Here is a 24,275-nt window from a genome sequence, read left to right as displayed (position 1 = left end):
CATTCAGAACAGTACTGGAGCGCTCGATCACTGCAGGCAGTGTTCGCAATTTGCATGAGAGGTGCTCGAAAACTTTATGACTTTCGAATTGATGTAATTGACAATATTGGTGGGATCAAAACTTGTTGTATATGAAGATAACTTCTTGGAGAACTGCCTAGTGCCCCCTATTTTATAACCAAGGAAAGTTGAACAGTGGAGGAACTGACTGGAGTGGACAGGGAATTAAGAACTCCTCTGACAGGGTTGTTCAGAATCGATCTATGGAAAGGAATTCCAAAGCCAACAATCATCAAAGAAACTATACACCAATTCAACAACCGCATTTGACGGACTTTCACATTGTTAGCACAGGAAATCCCCCATAGTTATTAAGCTACAACTTGCCATCTTTGTAGAGTCATATCTCGAGGTTGAATGGTGGTAACGAACTGATCTATTTCTACCATACGAAGCAGGAAAACGTTCTCTTCGCATCGTAACATGGCCATGCTTCGCCTTCTGCTGGTGTCCGTGTTGGTGTTGATGTTCGCCGGTTTCTCTCGGATCGTTACCGGGTATAGAAACACAAGAGCCCCGTTGGAACTGGTCAATAAAGGCTACGTCAATCTACTGATTGGAATCAACGAGAGAGTGCCCGAAGACCCAGCTCTCCTAGATCGGATTAAATTTGTGTTTACCGAAACCTCCCAGTTCCTGTACCAGGCAACCAAGTAAGTCCAATTTTTTTGCATATATCTTCAACAAAATAGTTAGGGCTTATATAGCCTAGTGGCCAGACGTTCGACCCATAGCAGTGTCTTTTTCGAAGTACAGAAAGACAAACTAACTGCCAGACGGTCATGAACAAGAAAACTCACATACATTGGGTTGTCTTAAGCATGTCCTAAGCATGGAGGAAATACGTCTTCTTCTGCAAAGATCTGCCCTATCAAAGAGTGCCCCCCCCCCCCCAATGTTCCCATGTATACGCAAAAGGCACAGTCAGGACACTTGGTAATTACTCATAACAATTGTTAGAATAAAAACTAACTTGTTAACAATCAATGAAGAGCGGTAAATGGTATAAAACATTGTGAGAAACGGCTCCCCCTGTAAGTAACTTAGTTTTTGAGAAAGAAGTAATTTTCAACAAAGTATTTTAATGTTTCGAGACCTCAGAATTTGATTCTGATGAGGCCTCAAACTCAAGCATCTGAAAGTGCACAACTTCGTGCGACAAGTTTTTTTTTCGTCAATTATTAACTTCAACGACCAATTGAGTTCAAATTTCCACAGGTTTGTTATTTTATGCTTAATGTTCAGATACACCAAGAGAGAAGACTTGTCTTTGACAATTACCAATAGTGTCCAGTGTCTTTAACACATGCCTTTGCTTTTTGTAGAGAAGAAGCATAATTCTCAATCCCTCTGAACGGGCCGCCAATAAATAAATAATCAAACAAACAAAATAAATAAACAGCTCCACATACCGAGTTACATTTGTTGTCCTTAAAGGATTTGGGTACTTTTTCACAATGTCCACAGATTTACATTAAACTTACAGGGTTTGAAGATAATGATAGTGGAAAGCTTCCCTTCGAATATTACTAACTATGGTTGTGTAGTTTTTGAGAAATGAGTAAAACAAGTCACAAAATCGTTTTGGTCTCATGAGACCAACATTATTTTAGCATGTAAAATCATCTTAACCAGTTATGATATTATACCAAAACCATAGCATAACTGGTTAATACGTTTTTATATCCTTAAACTGAGACGACAATTATTATTTTTACTCATTTCTCAAAAACTACAGCACCTCAGTAAGTAAAATTTCAAGGGAAGCTTTCTACTATCATAATCTTCAAACTGTGTAACTTTAATGTAAATCTGTGGACATTGTGTTTTTTGTTAGGAAAAGGTACATAATTATACCCTTTAACATGTAGAGTAATTAATTCGGGAAAACTTAGTAATCCATCTTTTGTGGTTAATCATTGATGAAAAGTATATGCTAATGTTGTAATGGTGTAGAGGAACAAGCCAAACATCTGATCAAAAAATTGATTTGACTAGCTTTGTTTATATAAGAATCAACAAGGTTACAATTCCGCCCCGTCGCACTCAAGATTCAGCAAAAAAAAAATCCCTACAAACTCCAAAATCTATTATGGCTCACACACAGAAAAAAAAAATCTAAATTCAATGTCCAACAAAAATTGATTTGTTTTTCCAGTTTTGGTTGACAGGTTTTGGACCTAACCCGATGATGTTATGTATGTGCAAGATTATCTCTAAAAATACATTCTTCAGTCACTATTTGCTTTGCAAATGTATGTTTTTATACCGCTTTAATGTAGTGCTCCCGATGTTTAACATTGAACCAAAGAAAGTTCATTAGAGACCTTTATCATGGTGCAGCCATCTTGAATTTCTCCCATTGATATCAATGTTACCAAACCGAGCCTGGAAGAACAAACTAGTCTGGTTCCTAATTGCGAAAATATTATTAGCATTCATTATTGTTATTCGTTACGAGAAACATGACCAAGATGGAGGCAGCATGATAAAGGTCTAATCTTGTCCACACCAAGTTACGGTTTCAATACTTTGATTTCAATGTATGTAAAAAAACAAAACAAAAATGCACCGTAAACAGTTTACTTTCCTACTCAATCACTTCTACGATGAATAGTTTTGTTTTCTCCATAAATGCAAATCGTGTTTCGAATCTACTTCCTTATTTGGATAGAAGTGTACAATAAACTTTATTCACTCCCTTTGAATGTTCCCTTTCCACTTGGTTACCTCTACATTGTTGAGCACTCGTTCTGGATTCGCCCCAGGATTCAAAGTGATTTCATGGTCATGTTACTTGTTCGTTCGGAAATGGAATAATATTATTCTCAATTGCCTGATGGTACGTGTTTGTGTTTTAGAGATATATTCCAGTCGACAACCACAAGAAGGAAGTTTGACAGCTATATCATGCTTTGTTTTCAATTCGAATCGCATTTATTTATAACTGTATCTAAAAATATATTTATTTTTGATGACACAAAGTATACACAGTGACGATGTTTATTGAATTGTTTTTTTTTCTTAAGTGGGGTCCCCCCCCCGTTTGACAAAAGTGCAGTCTTACATGAAACAGGTGCACCTGAACAACAAATCAGGCCATTAGTTCTGTTCCCTTTGTCAAGCTTTGCAAAACTATTGTTAGTTTTGTATAAAAGTTTTGGCAGTTGGATTTGCAGTTGAATGTCTACCTTTTCGTGCCGCACCATTTGCAATTATAGACTCGACTCAAGTCCCAATCCCGCGAGACCTCTGCCGGGGACCACATTGTGTTTGGTGGCACGATATGCTACGGGACCTCTCGCACAAGAACGGGACTTAAATCAAGTATTATTTGCAATGGGGCGTTCCGAGACTGTCACAATTGTCAAAACACTTTTTTGATTCCTGGCAACTGGGAATATAATTGAAAAAATTCACGGTTCATCAGATCGAGTGTGTGGGAGCCAGCCACTCGCTGTGCAAATAGCCGGGTTACACATTGGTGTAGTGCATTTGTTTGTTATTTCCACACTGCATATTATGCAAAATGCAAACATGTTGTCATAAAATCTTTGACAGGGAAGGCATAGTTGATCTGTCAGTTCTGCACAGAGAGGTGAAACTAACCCTGCCATGGTGTTTTGGTCAAAGACCAGTATCCTCACATGGTGTATCTCAACATATGCGTAAAAAAAAATAAAAATATCTGAACATTTTGACTCAAATTGACCATTGAAGCCGCAAGAGAAAACATGAAAGAAAAGACACCCTTGTCGCACGAAGTTGCGTGCTTTCAGATGCCTGATTTCGAGACCTCAAAATCTAATTCTGAGGTCTCGAAATGAACTTCGTGGAAAATTACTTCTTTCTCTACGTTACTTCAGTGGGAGCCGTTTCTCACAATGACGTACACGTAAGGTTTTATGCTAATAATTATTTTGAGTAATTACCAATGGTGTCCACTGTCTTGAAGAAGGGGAACAGTTATTTCCACACTGCGTATATTATTGAGTACATCAGGAAACTTGTTTCGAACACACCCGGAACTCTCTTACGGCTGCGCATTATTGTGGTGTTTTGTTAATGATTTCGCAGTTTCGGTTATATGATATAATAATATTTTATAGTAAAAAAGGAAATGGGAAAGCATTCAATTATTTGTTTTAAACCAACTATATGTTTTGCCTTCTACCTAGCCAATGAGCCAAATTAAAGACAATAATATAAAAGGACAATGATAAATAAGTCAACTATTCATTAAACTGACTATATATTTCTCTTCTAGCCAAAAGGCCTATTTTAAAGATATCCACATTCTGGTTCCGGAGACCTGGTCAAATTCTGATGCGTATTCCCACGTGGATTGGCAGCGCTACGACCAGAGTGACGTCATGATCGATCTGCCGAGTGATGGCGGAAGTAACCGACCATACACGAATAAACCCACACAGTGCGGGGAGCCCGGATTCTCCATTAATCTCACGCCAGATTACATCTTGTCACAGAGTATAGCGGGAAGATACGGCGATTATGACAAGGTAGACCCTCATTATCCCAAAAAGCCGTATTGATAGAATAATTATTAACAAATTATAACTAAATATAATGTTACATTTGAATCGGGGGATAAAGCATATTAATTTTGGTTTTTACCCATAAACCGATGTGTGTCAGCACTGTACACTCGGTTCTTCCCCCAAATTATGTTAAAAAAAAAAAAAAAAAAAAAAATGCCCGGTAGCTTGAGGCAATTACAATTAAAACTTGTAAAATAAAATCATCATCATTTGTTTCTGACTGCATCCTAAAACCTTACTTTTAGAAGGTGAACAAATTGAAATGGATTCAAAAATGTAAGACGTCTTTAAACGGTAATCGTACCTTGACTTCTTGACCCGGGTGAGAATTGAACCGGGTGAGAATTTACCGGTGTGGCGGTCTCCCCGCTCCGGCATGCTCAGAGTTCTGGAATACCAAACGGTAGTATCACGTCATGCCGTGCCTGCGCACACCAAGCGAAAAGTAATAGATTTTAGTGCCGTGCCGAGTGCTCTACTCGTAGCTGTCATGGCGGCGCCCGTAAGTAAATCGTGTGGTGATGGTCTTACAAACATGAATCAGCAGAATGTATAGACCATGTGAACTTAGTTTTCAATAAGTGTAACCTTGTGCATTCTTTGGGTATTCTGGCAGGCAAGATACTACACAGGTCCTATGGGAAAGTTAACATTTTGTGTTATTTTTTCCATATAAATCCAAGAATTATGAAAGTAAAAGCTGGACAAGTTTTGAGATGTGCCCCCCTTTCATCATATCAAAAGTTGATAGGAAATAGACAGTGCAATCTCCATAAAATAATATAAGACTTGAATCATGTTTAATTCCATTATGCTGTGTACAAATCGTGCCTGCAGGAAGTCCACACTCTGTGGCTCTTTTAAGGTCACATCATCTATAGAAAAGAAAATGAAGGCTTTGGTGTTATGTAACTACAATATGTTTTTTTATATTCGCACTCAGGCACTAGTTCACGAATGGGCCCATTACAGATGGGGCGTCTTCGACGAGTTTCCACTTGAAAGTGGGAGGCATTTTTACGCCAACGAAGATGGCTCGATTGAGGCCGTGAGATGCGTTCGGAGCATTACTGGTGAGTTATGAACCAGGGTTGTGTTTTTGTGCTTCCCTTTTCACTTTGCCTTAGGTCGGATCAGTTTGTCTATGAAAAGCGCTTGAGCCCGTTTTAAATGCATGGTTTAAACATGTTTTAAACGTAAAATATAATGACCCACACAAACAAACTCAAAATTGCGTGGTTTTCCTTTTACTTTGCGAACAAAACGGTCGACCATTTTGTGGCGAGTCACAAATTAGACTCTACAAATTGGCGTCCAATTTCGAGGCATATTTTGTGTGGATCGTTATATTCTACTTTTAAAACATCTGTCTAACCATAATTATTATGCACGATTTTCTTAGACCAACTCACGCAATCCAGGGCAACGTCACGTGTCCCTTGAAAATAATGGATGGTTGCTTGTAACGTTGTCTGCTCCCTGTGAAGCTGATATGAGTCCCGTGTACTTGGGTTGGTTGTGAACTTTAAATGATCCCAGTACACTTATAATGGAAGAGTTAAGGTTACTCCTGGTGTTTCTGGTTCACATCCTCACTCAACACCCTTGTTTACAAATTTCCTCAGGCTTCCCAGAACTACAGTGATTAAGTTCACTGATAAAGCATCCTTTGTTTCACAATCGACTAACTAAAGCCATGTTTTTAAATGGGTGGAGAGTTTAATCAGGCACAACTTGCTCTAAAGTAAGTATTGTTTGAAGCTTTGCATGGTGTGAGGTACAAAAAATAAAATAAAAAGTAAACTTGCAGGTACAACAATGTGTAAATCTCTTTTGTTGGAGGGTTGGCTCTGTAAAGAGCCGTTGTGGTCTCAACGTTTCGAATAGTACACCCTGCTCGTCTTCAGGAATTTACTATTTATTTTTATGTACCGCATAGATGTCTCTAATCTGTATGGTTAAAAAATTGGTAATTGAAATAGTTGGGCCCCTTTTTCTATCGAGATGATTTCATAGTTTACTGAGCCCGGGGCACAGCAATCGACTGTGTCCGGCTGAAAATAACGTAGCGTCCATTGTACGACTAGCGTACCGTGTCACGGCGTGAACTGTGACCTTTCTTCGCAAGCAACCTTTTACCATAGTCTGGGTCGTTGATTAGAAGAATCTACAAGCATATTATTCGGTTTATAACATAAATATTGACTGCTTAATAATCGGGGCACATCACCTTGGGCCTATATTTTTTAACTGTGCCCCATCATGGCAGTCAATATTTCTATAATAGTTGTTCATATTGCTCTAAAGTGAAAGGCTGTGACCGCAAAATGGAATTGAAATTTCTGAATACTGATGGATTCTTTCAATTCTCACAGGTAATATGGTAAACCCCAAAAATGGTTTTCGTGCGTGTGAAATCATGGAGAATGGCCTGCCGGAACCGGACTGCCGTTTCCTGGACAACACAAACGATGTGACGTCATCAGGCTATACAGGATCACTCATGTACAAACAGTTTCTTCCTCAGGTAAGACAGCATGGCTGATTTCCAATGACATTTTATAGTAATTAATAGTTTAAAGACAGTTGACACTATTGGTAATCGTCAAAGACTAGCCTTCACAGTTGGTGTATCTCAACATTTGCGAAAAATAACAAACCTGTGAAGATTTGAGCTCAATCGGTCATCGACAGTGGCGTAACTAGACATTTTCATTTGGTGGGGCAAGTGGGGGCAAAGATTAAATTTGGGGGGGGGGGGGGGGGCAAAGAAGTGCAAGATTATTATTAAATGTGTTAACTGATATATAGTTGATACACACCAATGCAGTTCTAAAACAGTCTAAAGTCAGCAGGTAACAAAAGATTGCGAAAACAACAAAATCTTAGAGAACATGTCATTTTGTATAAGATAAAACTGTTTGACTGTATAAAAGGATTAACTGTGGTCACCAAGTACCAATTTAGAGTTGTACACGGCATTCTCAAAATAAAATAGGCTTTGTGGGTGTGTAAATACCCAAAACATAATAATATTAGGCCAAGTAAAAATAGAAAAATAGATATGTTTAGCGTCCCCGCCCGCTTCCTTTTTACAGGACACCTCTTTTTTTATGCATTTTTTTTTTTTTTTTTTTGAAAAAGGGTTACTTTAAATGATCTCAGCCAAAAAAAAAAAATCTGAATGTCTTGTCTGAATGCCTTGACCAAACTGTTTCATTAATGTTTTGTGTATTTCAGCAGCAGAAAAAAAACAGTTGATATTTGACATTCATGGCGACCATCTTGAAATAAAAAATAAAAAGCCCCTCCTCCTTCCTTTTTTTGAGAAACCCAGACACTAAACATGTTTCTTTTTTTTACTCGACGGCCTTATTGTAACAAGTGTACGCCATCAAAAAAAAAAATACAGGATCGAAATTGTGGGTGTTTAATAATCACATTTTAGTTATGAAACGTATATTTAAAATAGGCCTACCTCTCAATTGCACCGCTTGCTTCAAAGGAGAAGAAATGGTCTAAGCAACCTTTTTCGCTGGCCATTTGTTTGCTGTAGTAAATTTCTCTGTAGTGCATCTGACCATGGAGGTAGACATGATCTGACTTTGTGTTTACGGAGCTATTAGTATTGGTCTGCGTTCAGACCACCACGTATTTAACAGAACTTTGTCACATCCTGCACTCTCTGTAACCGCAAAACCACAACAAACATTTACCGCCAATACGATCGCGCGCGCGTTTCCACGCATTTTTCATGTTATAGTCCACATAGGGCCTACTGATATAAATAAAAGTTTTCCTTTTTACGACAGCATTTTATGCAGCCTTAAACGATTTATATATAAGGCCTATAAGAATATACTTATCTCTGATTTCATATGGGGGGGGGGGGGGACAAGAGGGGGGGGGGGCAAGGGTTCTGAGCGGGGGGGGGGGGGGGGGGGGGGGCGCCGGCCCCCCTGCCCCCCCCCCCCCCCCCTCTGGTTACGCCACTGGTCATCGAACTTGCGAAATAATAATGAAAGATAAAACACCCTTGTCACACGAAGTTGTGTGCGTTTAGATGGTTGATTTCGATACCTCAAGTTCTAAATCTGAGGTCTCGAAATCAAGTTCGTCGAAAATTACTTCTTTCTCGAAAACTATGACATTTCAGAGGGAGCCGTTTCTCACAATGTTTTATACCATCAACCTCTCCACAAAAATCGCCATCAAGAAAGGTTTTATTTCAATAATTATTTTGAGTGATTACCAATAGTGTCCACTGCCTTTCTTTAAAGGCACTGTACACGTTTGGTAATTGTCAAAGACCAGTGTTCTCACTTGATGTGTTCCATCATAAGCATAAACAAGCCTGTGAAAATTTGGGCTCAATCGGTCATCGAAGCTGCGAGAAAATGATGAAAGAAAAAACACCCTTGTTGGACAAATTTGTGTGCTTTCAGACAGGACTAAAAGACGTCTGGCTAGAAGTCTTTTAATAATTACCTCCTTCTCAAAATCTATGCTACCTCAAAGGGAGCCAATGCTATTTACCAAGTCAGTTTTAATATTTGTTTTCAGTAATTACCAAAAGTGTACCTTCCATTTAAAGGGTGTCATGGCCGAGTGTTCGAATTCAAGTTCTGGTGGTTATGTCACTTGAGTGTGGGTTCGAATCCCGGTCGTGACACCCGTGTCCTTGAGCAAGATACTTTGATCTCTTCACCCAGGGATATAAATGGGTACATGCGAGGGTAGAGGTTAATATTGTGAATGAAACAAGCCTTTTGAGCACTGTAAAACGGTAGCCCAGGTTGTATACTCCCCATGGAGCTGAGCAAGAATCATTATTAAAGGCACTGGACACGTTTGATAATTTGTTATTGTCAAAGACCAGTATTTTCACTTGGTGAATCCCAACACATACATAATACAACAAACCTGTGAACTTTTGGACTAAGTTGATCGTCGAGCTTGCGAGAGAATGGAAGAAAAAACACCCTTAACATACAAGTTGTGTACTTTCAGATGCCTCGAATTCAAGACCTCAGCTGAATTTCTTTTTCAAATTAAGCCAGAATACAATGGCACATGTACAAACAAAATTTGTGAGCAAAATTATCTGCTTTAGCATCTTTATGGAATTGGACCCTTATGTTGATTTTAAGTCCTTTAGTCTTCTCATAAATAATATTAAAAACAAATAGAAATATCGACTTGAGTCTGTTTTACATTATTTCCTTTGGATCTTTTATAGATAAGCACGTTCTGTGAGAAATCTGGAATCGGTAGCTACGAAGGGAATAAGCACAACAGAGATGCGCCGAATCTGCAGAACAACCGATGCCAGGGAAAGAGTATTTGGGAGGTAGTACATACAATAGTCCATTAGTTTATGCCTATGACCAAGGTCAGGTTTTTATCGAAAGCTATATTAATTTCCCATACTATAGTTTTTAATAAAAGTTACATACAAGTAACTCCTGTTGAACTAATACTCATCGTGTTTTCATAGGGAAGGTCTGAAATCAGTATGTTACTATAATTCGATCATATGAGCTAGAGTAGTAGTCCCAGCCTATTTTCTATACCATACGCCTGGGTAATAGTTAACAAGCAGGACGGTTCTTTTCAGAACTGTGAAGTCTCCCTAACCCCCGAACATCTACTCCGCGGTAGTGGAATAAAGCAAGACAGTTCTCTAAGAACAAACTCTACCTTGCAATAGATACACACATGGTGTACCGCAAACCAAATAATTGATACCTACCATACAATGCCTTAAGACCTATGTATACTATAATTGTTTTACTGTTTCAAAGTATATTTATCACAAACTTGGGCCTAATTTGTTATTGTTTATTTGTTTGACGGTTGCTTTTGTTTCCTGTAAATTGTGTTAGAATGTATTAATTGTCAGTGTGTATTTCAACACAAGCCTCCCTTTGGAATACCCCATATTGGTTTGCTCATAGAACATTTTTCATAATTTTGTTCTGTTTTCTTCAATGATTGTCTTTTATTAAATCAACTGCCGTCGATTTGACAAAACTCTTCCTAACTTATGATTAATCTTATGAATTAGGACGAGTCCCAACCCTGCACTCTAGCATGCAGACCTTAAGATTAATCCTTAGTTAGGACGAATTACTCCTCCTAACTCGAGATAAGACGAATCCTAACTCTTTGTGAAATCGACGGCTGCAGTTCTAAACCTAGCTTCTTTTTCCACTGAATTTGAAATCTGGGTTATGGAAGTCAATTGAAACTTCTCTCCTCAGGTTATGATGGAGCACGAAGATTTCCGAATAAGTGGCAAAGGGGATAACTCTGTAAATGGCGGGGGTGAAACTAGCGGTACCGAAGCTGGCGGATATAACCCACCTACGTTTACCATCGTGAAGAGGACGAGTAGCCGTATCGTTCTCGTCTTAGATCGGTCTGGAAGTATGAAGGACCAAAGACTAATACAACTTAGACAGGTAATTCAACCACACTGGTATCTTTCTTCATTGGAGCTCCAAGATCAACTCGGAGTGGTTATAACCCTACCTCTTTGTTATGACGCACTATATTTTCAGTTTTGTACACTGTTTTAAAGACACTGGACACTATTGGTAATAATTGTCAAAGACCTTTCTTCTCACTTGGTTTATCTCAACATGCATTTAATAACAAACTTGTGAAAATTTGAGCTTGATTGGTAGTCGGAGTTGCGAGATAACTATGAAAGAAAAAAAAACACCATTGTCACACAAAGTTGTGTGCTTTCAGATGCTTGATTTCGAGACCTCAAATTAATTCTAAACTTGAGGTCTCGAAATCAAATTCGTAGAAAATTACTTCTTTCTCGAAAACTACGTCACTTCAGAGGAAGCCGTTTCTCACAATGTTTTCCATTACTTGTTGATACCAAGTGAGGTTTTATGCTGATAATTATTTTGTGTAATTACAAAAAGGGTCCACTGCCTTTAAGGCTCTGCTAAAAGTGTAAATTGTTTGAAGCTGCATATTTTATAATCCGCTTTTCACTCATTGTGTATTTTATTGTTCTCTTGTGCGCTTAGCGGCTTTTGCATTATTATAAGTATTAAAATTTTGGTTATACTTATTCTAACATCTATTACAACATTATTGTTGTAATACTTCATAATTAATAGTTCCATGTATACGAGCGCTATATAAGAAGCCACGTTATAATTACTATTTTTATTAAAACGTGACTTAACAACTTTACCTGTAGGCAGCAGAAATTCTCATCACCCAAATCCTGAGAGACGGTGAACAGCTAGGAATTGTCACGTTTGACAATCGTGCAGTTGTCAACTCCGAACTACTTGTTATCAATGATGCTAACCGCCAGACGTTACTGAGTCTACTGCCCACATTTGCTGATGGTGCTACAAGTATTGGAGCTGGTGAGTAGTGCTATAGTGCCAAAGGTATTGTACACTCTAAAAACTAGAGACGATGTGACCTCTGACGTCACACGAAAACCATAACATGATTCGCGCGCATACCGCCGGGCAAAACCTTTGTGTATTGGCAGCCAGCAAGAAAATTTACGCAATCTTACTTAGACCATGGAGGTCTATTTTCTTCCTCCATGCTATGACGACGCAACTCAGTGCCTGGCGAAACATGATGTATGTTGTGTTTTGGCAACAGAGGGCGGTTTGATTGAACCATAGGTCACATCGTCTATAGAGTTGATTCATACACTTGCATGAGTTCGGAGAGTGACAACATGTTGAAAGTGTTAAATCCTGCATTTTAAAGTACCCAGTCAACAATTTAAGTGCCAGTTTAAAGGCAGTGGACACTATTGGTAATTACTCAAAATAATTATTACCATAAAACGATTAATTGGGAGAGGTTGATAATGGAAATTATTATGAGAAACAGCTCCCTCTGAAGTGACGTAGTTTTCAAAATAGAAATAGTTTTCCACGAATTTGATTTCGAGACGTCAGAATTCGAGACCTCAAAATCTAATTCCGAGGTCTTGAAATCAAATTCGTGGATGTTACTCACAGATCTTTTTTTTACTATCAACCGCTCCTCATTACTCGTTCCAAGTAAGATGTTATGCTAGTAATTATTTTTGAGTAATTACCAATAGTATCCACTGCCTTAAGGAAATATTTCTACGAATTTATTAAATTGGGCACAGTTTAGAAGCCACCCCCCCCCCCACCTTGAAGTGGCTGTCCTAGGCCTTGTGGTAGTAGGCAATCTCTCATTAAACAAATAATTGAGTCGTTTAATGTTTTTCGTTTTGTAGGAGTACAAGTCGGTCTAGAGGTTCTTGGTCGTAACGGTCCTGCAGCGGGGGGTAAGCTGCTAGTCATCACCGACGGTGAAGAGAACAGAGCACCATTTATTGAAGATATTCTTCATTTGGTAAGACATGAAATATTGCGAGGCGCCATTTCCAATCAAAACACTTCATGGTTCAGCCCCTCCCTACCTTCAGAGCTTATACTCTGCATGCATTTTTGGATATTGCCGGCAGTCTGGAATTGTTATGTTCACGCAGGAAGAATATTGTGCAACTAGATAGACAACAATCTGAGAAACGTTACTGTAAGTAACGTTTCTCAGACTCATATTTTGCGTTTGCATAGATAACAAGTTATTCCTCTTTCCCTTTAATCTAAGTGCTTTAAACTTAAAACAGTTTCTTAAAATACATTATACTATCCAAAGTTTTCGTTTCTATTAATTTCTAGTATTATTACCAAACGTATACACCTGTTAAAACAAGCTTGCAACTAAACAAACAGGTTTATGATTGAAGGAAGTTTTTTTCCCCATTCATCTTTGATAATTTGTACCCTTATTTAGGTAAATGAGTCTGGTGTAACTATAGACACTATAGCTATCGGACTAGACGCATCGCCCGAACTTGAGCGTCTGTCAAACTCAACCGGTGGACAAGCTTATAATCACGACGAACGTTCCAACTCACTAGCTGATGCTTTCAGTAAATCAGCCACCACAGAAAAATGTAAGGAAATTACACTGTGTAATAATAATAAAAATAATAATAATAATAATAATAGTTTTGGCTTCCTATTATAGTTTGGGTACTTTTTCAGGACACAAACCACGATGTCCACAGATTTACATTAAACTTAAACACTGTTTGAAGGTAATTATGATAGAAAGCTTCCCTATCTTTGAGTGATAGGTCACTTTAGCATGCTGGACCCACTCTCTGGAATGACTTTACCACTTCAAATTCGTGAAATTTCTAGATAAATACTTTCAAGAAAAATAGCTTGTTTAATATGGCTAACTTGTAACTGTTCTTTGTCTGATTTCACTCCGTATTTACTGTGTGCAGATTCCCTCTCGTGTGCCTTCAGCACCTTGGTGGCTTGTTTGCCCCTACAAATACCATTTTATTAGTAGTAGTGTGCCTATAATGTTTAGTTTTATTTCAATTTCCTTTGACCAGCTATCACGTCAGTTCCAGTATCCCTATACATGGATTTCGTCCAAGTCCAAGCAGGCACCAAATTCACCGATGCTGTATACATCGATTCGACCCTTGGTAAAAACACTCAATTCATATTCGGGCATGTAAGCAGAGAAAGCATTTCAGTCGTAGTCACTGATCCGGACGGTGTGATGATATCAGACGGAAGCCCGGGGTACAACAGCAACATAGACTTCCTGCAAATTCGTGTTACAATTCCTGGTGATGCAAAGGTGAGGCTTGGTGTTCGACAATTTAAATGTCAATTTAACAGGCCACTTTGGTCAAACATATTAACGGCGTATCGTTAATAAGCAAGAAAGAGTTCATCCTTTGTAAAACCGCAACAAATGAGAACGGTTGATCATCTATCTATTGGTGGCGCGCTAAATTGGAGACAAGAGAACCACTTTAATAAATTGAGAACCATTGTTAACACCCAAAACTTTAAGTAAATCATTTTCAACAGCGGTACTTTTAAGTGTCGGGATTGGCTTACCTGTAGATTTAATTTTTATCGTCATCGAGGAAATTGAAAGTTTGACGTTTAACACATTTTGGGATACTTTTTCACTCATAGGGCCTTTATCACACGGCAATTCGACCTGCCGGCTTTAAACGGCCGTGTAAGAACTCGTCGCTACCCTTTTATTCCCCTATTAAGAGTCAGTTCAGGTAAATAATTGACATAGTTGCTCACGGTCAAAAAATGAATTTTTTTTATACTTTGTTGGTGGAAGGGCCTTGGGGTGCAAGTAAACAAAATTGCATTTTCAATTCTATATATAGCCCGTTGCCATGGTTACGGCTCATTTTGTTTTTTGGCCATTTTAGGCCGATTTTGGGGTCTGAAAAACTGGTTTTTAGCTCATATTTACAACTCCACCCCACCAAAATGCAACATTATTTCAAAAAACCTTTTATATCACTACAAAGTATCATCCTTGGCCTTCCTTGAGAAAAAAAAATTATTGCTTTAAATATCACCCTTGTGCTATTTTTGCATCATGCATTACAGTATGTTTTTAGAACTTGCAAAATCGCATTTTACCCTATTTTCGGACCCCAAAATGTCAACTTGCCAGGGGTCTCAGAAAATTTTCCTTTCGGCTGTGATTAGGGCCAACATGGGTCTTTCCATATCTGGTGTCAAAAACTTGGGCAATTGTATCCTGTTGTGACAGTACTGCCTCAAAACTTGACTTTTTTCCCCAAAACGTGAAAAATGCCTTTTTAAGGGTCTTTTCACATAATATCGAAATACGTGTCCATGTTAAAAAAAAGGGAATATTTTTCTTATACTTTGTGGATGGTAGGGACTTGGAGTTCAAATAAACAACATTTATATTTCAAATCATAATATAACACGTTGCCATGGTAACAGTTCATTTGTGTTTAGGCCACTTTAGGCCGATCTTGGGGTATGACAAACTGTTGTTTTAGTTAATATTTACAACTCCACCCCACCAAAAAACAAAAATATTTCATAAAACCTTTTACATCACTACAAAGTATCATCCTTGGCTTTACTTGAGACAAAAAAATACTGCTATAAATTTCACTCTTGTGCTATTTTTAGAACGTGCATTAGAGTATGTTTTTAGAACTTGCAAAATCAACATTTTTACCATATTTTTTGCCCTCAAAATTTCATTTTTTTCAGGGGTCTCAGAATATTTTTCTTTCGGTTTTGATCAGGGCCAAAATTTGTCTTTTTTATTTCTGGTAAGAAAAACTTTATTTCTGGTAAGAAAAACTTGGGCAAGTGTATCCTGATGTTAACAGTACTGTCTCAAAATAGACTTTTTTTCCCAAACAGAAAAATGCATTTTGAATTGTTTTTTCTTCATATTGAATTTCTAACATTAAAAAGTAATAATTCTATCAATCTCGCAGCTTTTCCTAGGCACTAGTGGATTACCCAACATTGATCAGGAACTGTTGATGACCTTAATTTTACAATTTGCCCGGCCCAGCCCCAATCATATATTTCTTGACATTGCATAAAACAATGTTTTGTGAATAGCGCCTCTTTTTTTGGAAGTGTTCCCTTTCGGTTGTTATTGGTGTTTTCATGTCTTCTGGGTAGAAACACTGTGTTTATTGTATCCTGTTGTGACTGATCATGTATAGTAATTTTTCCAAAAACAATGCATGCTTGTTAAAAAGTCTGGCACTGTTTCCATGCCCTTTGAGTAATGAATACAAAGTTTTTATTTAAACATAATGGTATCCAACCAAACCATAACCAATGCTTTGCCACTGAGAGTTCTTGATTTGGCTACTTTACCTATTGTACAGGTATGATTCCCATTGCAAGTAGAGTGCGATGAGCATTCTTTACAAGTTGTCTTTAATACAGGGCCTACTCTCCTTGGTCCCTGCCTGCTACCAAATGTAAAACTTTTCATAGAGATAGAGATCATAAACAATGTAGTTTCTGTGCTTGAGGCAGATGGTTTGGAGCATCCAGTCATGTCCAACACTTATTAAAAACAATGATACTAACGATTTGCAAGATGAGCGTAAGAGATCATTTAAAAGGAACACGTTGCCTGGGATCGGTCAAGTTGGTCTTTGAAATGCGTTTGTAACCGTTTGTTATAAAATGCATGGTTAGAAAGATGTTTTTGAGTGATACTTGTGTGGATCATTATATTCTACTTTTAAAATATCTTTCTAATCATATGCATTTTGTAATAAACGTTTACAAACGCTTTTCAAAGACCAACTCGACCGATCCAAGGCAACGTGTTCCTTTAATGAAACAACATTGAAAGAAGTTGTAAATACTTGCACCTGCTCAACATAAATAAATAAGATGCATTTGCAGTGAAAAAGTCTATTCAGGCTAGTTTGATTATTTTTTCCATTCACTATCTTACTAATTCATAATTATTATATATGTCTCTGAGAAAGATCAACAAAAAAACATTGTCAAACATTACCTGCTGAATTGTTTATCACGTTAAATAAACCAACTCTTTTGTTGTTTGCAACAGTACAATTGAAAGGAACCCCACCATAGATGGGGGAACTGCTTACAGAAGGCCAAAGCAGGTGAATGGCCATTTAGATACTTTGGATACAGTACTTGCTCACTTTTAGAGCCTCTTTGTTCTGATAGGGATGAAAATGTTTAGTTTGGTACCGGGCAGGGGACTAAGAAGACTGTTATAAGGCCATGTATAGACAAGAATAGTAAAGAATGCTCATCGCACTACTTCTCTTCTTGCAATGTGAATCATACCTGTACATCTAGGTAAAGTAGTCATGACAAAACAAGAACTCTCAGTGGCAAAGCATGGTTATACACTTTTTATTTGTTACTTAAAGAGCATGGAAACAGTGCCATACTTATTTAACAAGCATGCTCGTTTTTGTTTTTTATCAATTCAAACTAAGGGATAACTTCAAAATGCATTTTTATTGTTTTTGGAAAAATTACCATGTTTGAGGCAGAAGTGTCACAGGATACAATAAACCAAAGTGTTTCTCCCCAGCAGACATGCAAACCATAATGATAGCCCAATCACAACAAAAAGGGAAATATTCTGAGAACCACCAAAACATTAAGACAGTACAAACTTTCTTGATGTGCAAGGGGAATTAAAAAATGTGACTTTCAAAAAAGAGGCGCTGTTCACAAAACTTTTTTTTATTTTATGCAATGTCAAGAAATATGATTGGGCCGGGGCCGGGGTGAGGCCGGGGCGGGGCAAATTATAAGATTTAGGTCATCAACAGGTCCTGATCAATGTTTGGTAATGCACTAAGCCTACAGAGTGCTTATGAAAAGCTGCCAGATTGATGGAATTATTACTAACTTCTTAATGTTATAAATTCAAAATGAAGCAAATATTTCAAAATGCATTTCTCTGTTTTCGGGGAAAAGGGTCTACTTTTAAGACAGTTCTGTCACATCAGGATACAATTGCCCGAGTTTTTCTTACCAGAAATAAAAAGACAAATTTTTGCCCTGATCAAAACCGAAAGGAAAATATTCTGAGACCCCTGAAAAAATGAAATTTTGAGGGCAAAAAATATGGTAAAAATGTTGATTTTGCAAGTTCTAAAAACATACTCTAATGCACGTTCTTAAAATAGCACAAGGGTGAAATTTTTAGCAATAATTTTTTTTTCTCAAGTAAAGCCAAGGATGATACTTTGTAGTGATGTAAAAGGTTTTTTGAAATAATGTTGCATTTTGGTGGGGTGGAGTTGTAAATATGAGCTAAAAACCAGTTTTTCAGACCCCAAAATCGGCCTAAAATGGCCAAAAAACAAAATGAGCCGTAACCATGGCAACGGGCTATATATAGAATTGAAAATGCAATTTTGTTTACTTGCACCCCAAGGCCCTTCCACCCACAAAGTATAAAAAAAAATCATTTTTTGACCGTGAGCAACTATGTCAATTATTTACCTGAACTGACTCTTAACTACTATACTCATCACTTGCTGGCTAACTGTTGAATTGGCAGATCGGGCTGTGGACGTTTCAAATTGAGAATAAACTACAAAATGAAGAGAACGTGACCATTCTTGTCCAGAGCCACGCAAGGGAAGGTGGAGATCCGATCGTTGTCAATGCCCGGTGGGGTCTCGAAAGTGTTGTTCCACCACAAAGACAATCCCTCTATGTGTCCGTGGGAAAAGGTTAGTACAAGATCCAACATGTATAGTTGTATATTATCATATTATTATTATATTTTGTTTCGTCCTCTTTGAGTTAGATTGTTAATTTTTGTTTGTTTGTTGCTTTTGTTTTGTATATTTTAACTTCTTGACTGTCTTTGACTTAAATAATTTACTTGTTTATTATTCTCTCTTTTTTTTCACCAATATGGAAATAAATTATGTTGGTTGAATTGAATTGAGGTTTTTTTAATGATTGCTTTGACTTATTGAGTTAAATTCCTCTAGACCTTCCCATTGCTGATTAACACACCGCGCTGGTTGGCATGGACCGCAATACATTCAATCGTGCAAAATTAAATAATTAGTATATCCCATAATCGATTCCTTTGTTTCAACAAATTCAAAACTGTTTTTGAATAGTTGTGTGACATATTTTTTGTTAACAAACATTGTTACAAACCATTGCCATCTGTTTTTGTTTTGGATTTATGGCTTTCCATTGTTGTCCAACCTGGTGACTTTGTATAAGAAAGGTGTATGTGAACCATATAGAAAAGAACAACATGTTAATGATGTCATAGTGAGGCCTAAATATTATAATTAGAGAATAATAACTTCATCTTTCATCCAGGTAACAAAGCCTTAAGAAAATCATATTGTAACATGTCACGATTTATCATTTAAAAAAACACAATAATATTGCAAAACTTGAATGCCCTTACAACTCATAGCCAAGAACAAAGTTTTCAGTATATAAACTTTGTTTTGTACACAGGAAACATACCAGTTATTCGCAGTGACGTCAGAGCTGTGATTGACCGCCCGTGTAGTAACGCCACTGTGACCCTGATACCAAAGGATGATGGGATAGGTGCTGACGTCAGAATGGATGATGGCGTCTACTCAACTTATTTCACTGATTTCTGCGGAGAGGGGAGATACGGCGCTAATGTAAGACTAGAATTGTTACAGAATATTATGCAATTGGTTTTCATTCAGAAAATAACACGGCACTCAGTGTAAAATAACTTCATCCCCGAAGATGCAGATGGGAGAACCGGTCAAAGACACTGGGCACGTTTGATACTTGTCAATGGCCAGTATTATCGCTTGATATCTCCCAACATTATGCATAAAATAACAACTATGTGAAAATGTGGGCTCAATATTGGTCATCGTGGAAGGTGCAAGAGAATATTGAAAGAACAAACACTCTTGTGCAACAACTTGTGTGGTTTCATATGCTTTATAATAATACTTTTATTATTTGAGTGAGAAACTACCTCTTTCTTAAAAACTACTACTTCAGAGGGAGCCGTTTCTCAAATAAGTTTTTTTTTCTAATAATTATTTTGAGTAGTTACCAATATTGTACAGTGCCTTTAATTCCCCCACCCCATTTACAATATTGTTAATACAGTTTTGTTCATTTAATAAGTTGTGTTTGTTTTCTTCTCATTCTAGATTGATGTGTCCAACAATGGTGATGTGACATCTATAGTATTCGGGAGTGTTATCGGTTCTGGTGCAGCCTCTGACCCTGCTTTCGATGACGTAGACGGCGAATCAATCCCAGAGCTACTTGGCACCGGGAACTTCCAGCGAGTCACTGTGGGTGGAAGCTTTAAATGTGAATCGGCTGATCTTTGCAATGGTGAGATTGATCTTCGCATATTTTTTGTTTGTTTGTTTCTTTCTTTTTGTATTATGTCAGGCATTTCTGAACAAGCCTTTTTGGCTTCAGTAAATGCCCCATGTTGGTTTGCTCTACCATTACATTAAATTAGTTTTATTTTTATTTTCATTTCATGTTTCTTAAATGGTTTCTTGATCTGTTCTTGACTGTCTTTGACTTGTTTTATATTTTGTATCATTTGTTTCAAAATTATTTATTATTTTTTGCTCTTCTAGTTGAACTGAATTGAATTTTATTATAATGATACAGCCACTGTAGACAGATATCCTCCGTCGAGAATAACCGATTTAAGAGCCGACAATGTGGACATCGAAAACATGCAGATTACACTAACCTTCACGGCACCAGGAGACGATCTGACCAATGGCCAAGGTATAAAGACATTCACTCAAATATGATTCCTGCATTCTATGTGATTTATTAAGACAAAATGGTTGGTATTACTTGCCAATCAAGATCGCATCTGCATTCATCTCAACAACAAAAAAGATAAAGCAAATGAAATACTACAAATTATTATCTGAACAGGCAAGGGTCATTGAAATTATTATTATTCCAATATTATATTGAACAATTTAGATTTTATAAAACAACGTATTATTTTCGTTTATGTTGTGTTAGTTTCGAGTTACATCATCAAAAGGACGTTACACAGTTCAGATCTTTTCGATAACTTTGAAGCTGCGGAAGAGATACCATCTTCAAGTTACGTCACAGGTGACGTCAGCGTGACATCAATGGCAGGGGAAAGTGAGGTCTTTGTTTTGAGTGTCTCTAAAACCGGTACGTATAATTTGGTGTAAATTAATATGTAGTTCTGAAAATAAGTCTATCTTGGTTTCTTATTGGTTTCGAAAGAAACGTTCCTGCACAACACAACAAACTGATCTGTGAACTTTCTGTTTTTGTTAACAAAACAGGGAGCTTCAGTTACTATTTCTCTGTTGTGGCTGTTGATGACGAAGGCAATCAGAGTGAGCCCTCTAACGTCGCATCTTCATCCGCTCGTAACTTCAGGAAATTTCCACTCGCTCTCGTCGTTGGTATATCGGTAGGTGGCGCCCTACTCCTAATAATCTTGATCGCTTTAGCTGCGGTTCTCTGCAGGAAAAGACAGCCGAAAGAAGCTGAGGGTGATGTATCAGGCAAGATGGGCTCGACTGAGAGGAATATGAACCATTACAGCACTGCACACGAAGAAGAGAATCAAAATGGGTCTTGGGCTGGAAATACGGCTCAGGCCGCAAAACCAACGGGGGTTGTAAAAACGGCTATGGTGCCAACTAAAGGGGTAAAGGTAGCAAACCCGAAAGGGGCCGCTAAAAGTGCTGGGGTTGCATATTTAGCTGGGCCCGATAATGGGGCAGGAGCCTTCGGAACTGCCCCTACTGATGATCCAGTGTATGATCACGTCATCAGTCGGCGCGATAGAGACCCAAATTGGGATCCGAATCTGGCCAATAATCGAGAGGGGGGTGGGGCTCATATTAAGCCGGGTCACGTGCGCAATGCTCTGTCAATGTTCGATAACCAGGGATTTAGGCCGGACAGTCAGTAAAATACAAAGACATTAACATAATAATAATAATAATATTTGGAGGGCAAATCATCCTTACTCGCAGCTAAGAGCTGAATTGCGAAGAGCGCAGCTACAGCGTGTTCGAGAAGCAGGCATGCAAGGGCGCATTTGGCTGCCAGCCACATTAACCCATTATGACCACGGAGCACAGCCGTGTGTTTGATTTTGATCGAAAGAGTTTGATATTATATTATGTTTGCTTTGTATAACCCGCATGTATGGATGTATGTTAACTGGAGAAAAAATAGTTTGGCTACACCATAAAGACCCCCCCCCACACACACAGACTTGTCAGACAAAGTCACCTGTTAATAATAACCGCTTGGATTTGTCGTTGTTGGCACCTTTCGCAGGAAATGTTGTCTTCCTTTACAAAAATGTTAAGCTCTTCCCCTTGAATGATCAAATATGGCAGACTTGACCAGTGGACCTTCCTCGTGTTCCCAGACTTCAAGAATAGTTAGCAAACCCAGCTTTACAATGTATACAAAGGGACCAGACTATGCACCATGCAGCCTAGGTTCGGGTTGCAATGATTCGTTAGGTAGAAAAAACAAGATGTCTGCACCATGTTTATGAGGGATGATAGTCAATACATGTATATTTTTTTGCTTGAATGATGGTGATTGTACATAGGCTGAAGTGAAATTCTACAGTATGTCGTCGCGAAATGGCTATCTGAAATTAAACACCTTTTATAGAGTATAAGGCCTGCTTTTGTTCTGTTGCTCCTTGCATTGAAACAGTAAGTACACGTGATAAGTATAACATTATGATTCAATCGTCGTTTAAATGAATTAAAATGAATGGTAACATCTTGAACACTGGATACTTTATACTTGTCGATCAAACAGATAGCGCCATATAACTGAAAGTCAAAAAATACATGGAGAATGTTTCAACAACAACATTTATTTTCTACTGATTCAGGTTTATTGTACAGATATGTCGATGCTTACAGCTAATTAATTGAACAACAAATTTGATTATTGAATCTTTAGTAACAGAGCAGATGAAAACGGAGGCCGCATGGTAGGAAAAAGTGAACTAATGCTCTGATAGTTTAGACAGAAATAAATATTCAAATGGAGGCCTTCTACTCTCACCGTGTATGTTTATTGTAACTCTGTGAGACGGGTTTGTTTCTTACCAATTATGTTCCTTTTAAAGGTAGTGGACACTATTGGTAATTGTCAAAGACTAGCCTTCATCAGTGTACATGTATCTCAACATATTATGCCTAGAATAACTCACCTGTGAAAATTTGAGCTCAATCGGTCATTGAAGTTGCGAGATACTAATGAAAGAAAAAACACCCTTGTCACACGAAGTTGTGTACGTTTAGATGGTTGATTTCGAGACCTCAAGTTCTAAACCTGATGTCATGAAATCACATTCGCGGAAAATGACTTCTTTCTCAAAAACTATGGCACTTCAGAGGGAACCGTTTCTCACAATGTGTTAAACCACCGACCTCTACCCATTTAAACTCGTCACCAAGAAAGGTTTTATGCTACTAATTATTTTGAGTAATTACCAAAAGTGTCCACTGCTTTTAAGCGTAGCAAAAGAAGAAATTGCGTAATGTCGTTATTGCTTGTAACTATGCATAATTAATATTTTTACATCGGACATTGGGTTGTGGTTATTGGACAAAGAATTATTACGGACAATTATCAAAACAGTTTTGAATAACTCATTATTTGAGTTTTGCTACAATGTGGGGAAACTTTTCTTTGATAATGATGCAATAAGAACAAAGGACAAACATTCAAAGGAAAAACAATAGCAAATTTTAAGTTACATAATATAGGACGATTAGTATAGGTAAATTGTCACGTTCTGTTTAAAGGTTTTATTTGAGTATTCTTATCAAATAATATTCAAAGGATTCATTTTTGTTTTAAATTGTAAGTCTGTTTAAAATGTTTCATCTGAATGTTCTTATAAAATGATATTCATTTGTTTCCACACTATTGTACATATTACACAGAAATCACTATTAATGCGCTTGTTTTGTAATGAGCAGTTTTATATTTTATTATTGTTTTAATATAGACCTATACATCTTCGGTTCTGTATGCTTTGTTTTTTATTTTAAGAAAATCGTTATTTTGTAAAACAAATTTAGCTGAAGCTGCTTTGGCTTTTACTCAACTTAATGCATTTGTATTCTCTGCTAACTCGCCGGCGAGTTGTAATAAATGTACCGATAATCATAAAATAAATGGTACAATATTGCTAAAAAAAGAATTCTGCTAATTATTGTTCAAT

The 24,275-nt window shown here is 37.6% G+C and overlaps 1 protein-coding gene across 1 annotated transcript; it reads left to right on the top strand.

The window, feature by feature from the left end:
- On the top strand, nt 1-24,275 carry LOC139939861 (calcium-activated chloride channel regulator 3A-1-like). The gene is made up of 16 exons (XM_071936014.1): nt 1-713; nt 4,328-4,580; nt 5,563-5,692; nt 6,995-7,146; nt 9,859-9,969; nt 10,883-11,083; nt 11,845-12,019; nt 12,886-13,004; nt 13,449-13,611; nt 14,065-14,318; nt 18,570-18,744; nt 19,502-19,677; nt 20,191-20,380; nt 20,672-20,794; nt 21,044-21,205; nt 21,343-24,275. Exons 1-16 carry the CDS (start codon nt 484-486, stop codon nt 21,978-21,980), a joined length of 3,252 nt encoding a protein of 1,083 aa, XP_071792115.1. The 5' UTR covers nt 1-483; the 3' UTR covers nt 21,981-24,275.

Source organism: Asterias amurensis, chromosome 7 (genome assembly GCF_032118995.1).
Source record: "Asterias amurensis chromosome 7, ASM3211899v1".
NCBI lineage: Eukaryota > Metazoa > Echinodermata > Asteroidea > Forcipulatida > Asteriidae > Asterias > Asterias amurensis.
Note: the sequence above shows the minus strand (reverse complement) of the source record. Positions and strands in the feature narration are given on the sequence as shown.

Coding starts and splice junctions, on each gene's coding strand:
- LOC139939861 (XM_071936014.1), top strand. CDS start 484: ATGGCCATGCTTCGCCTTCTGCTGGTGTCCGTGTTGGTGTTGATGTTC. Junction 714..4,327: donor TTCCTGTACCAGGCAACCAA/GTAAGTCCAATT, acceptor TTTCTCTTCTAG/CCAAAAGGCCTATTTTAAAG. Junction 20,381..20,671: donor ATCGGCTGATCTTTGCAATG/GTGAGATTGATC, acceptor ATAATGATACAG/CCACTGTAGACAGATATCCT.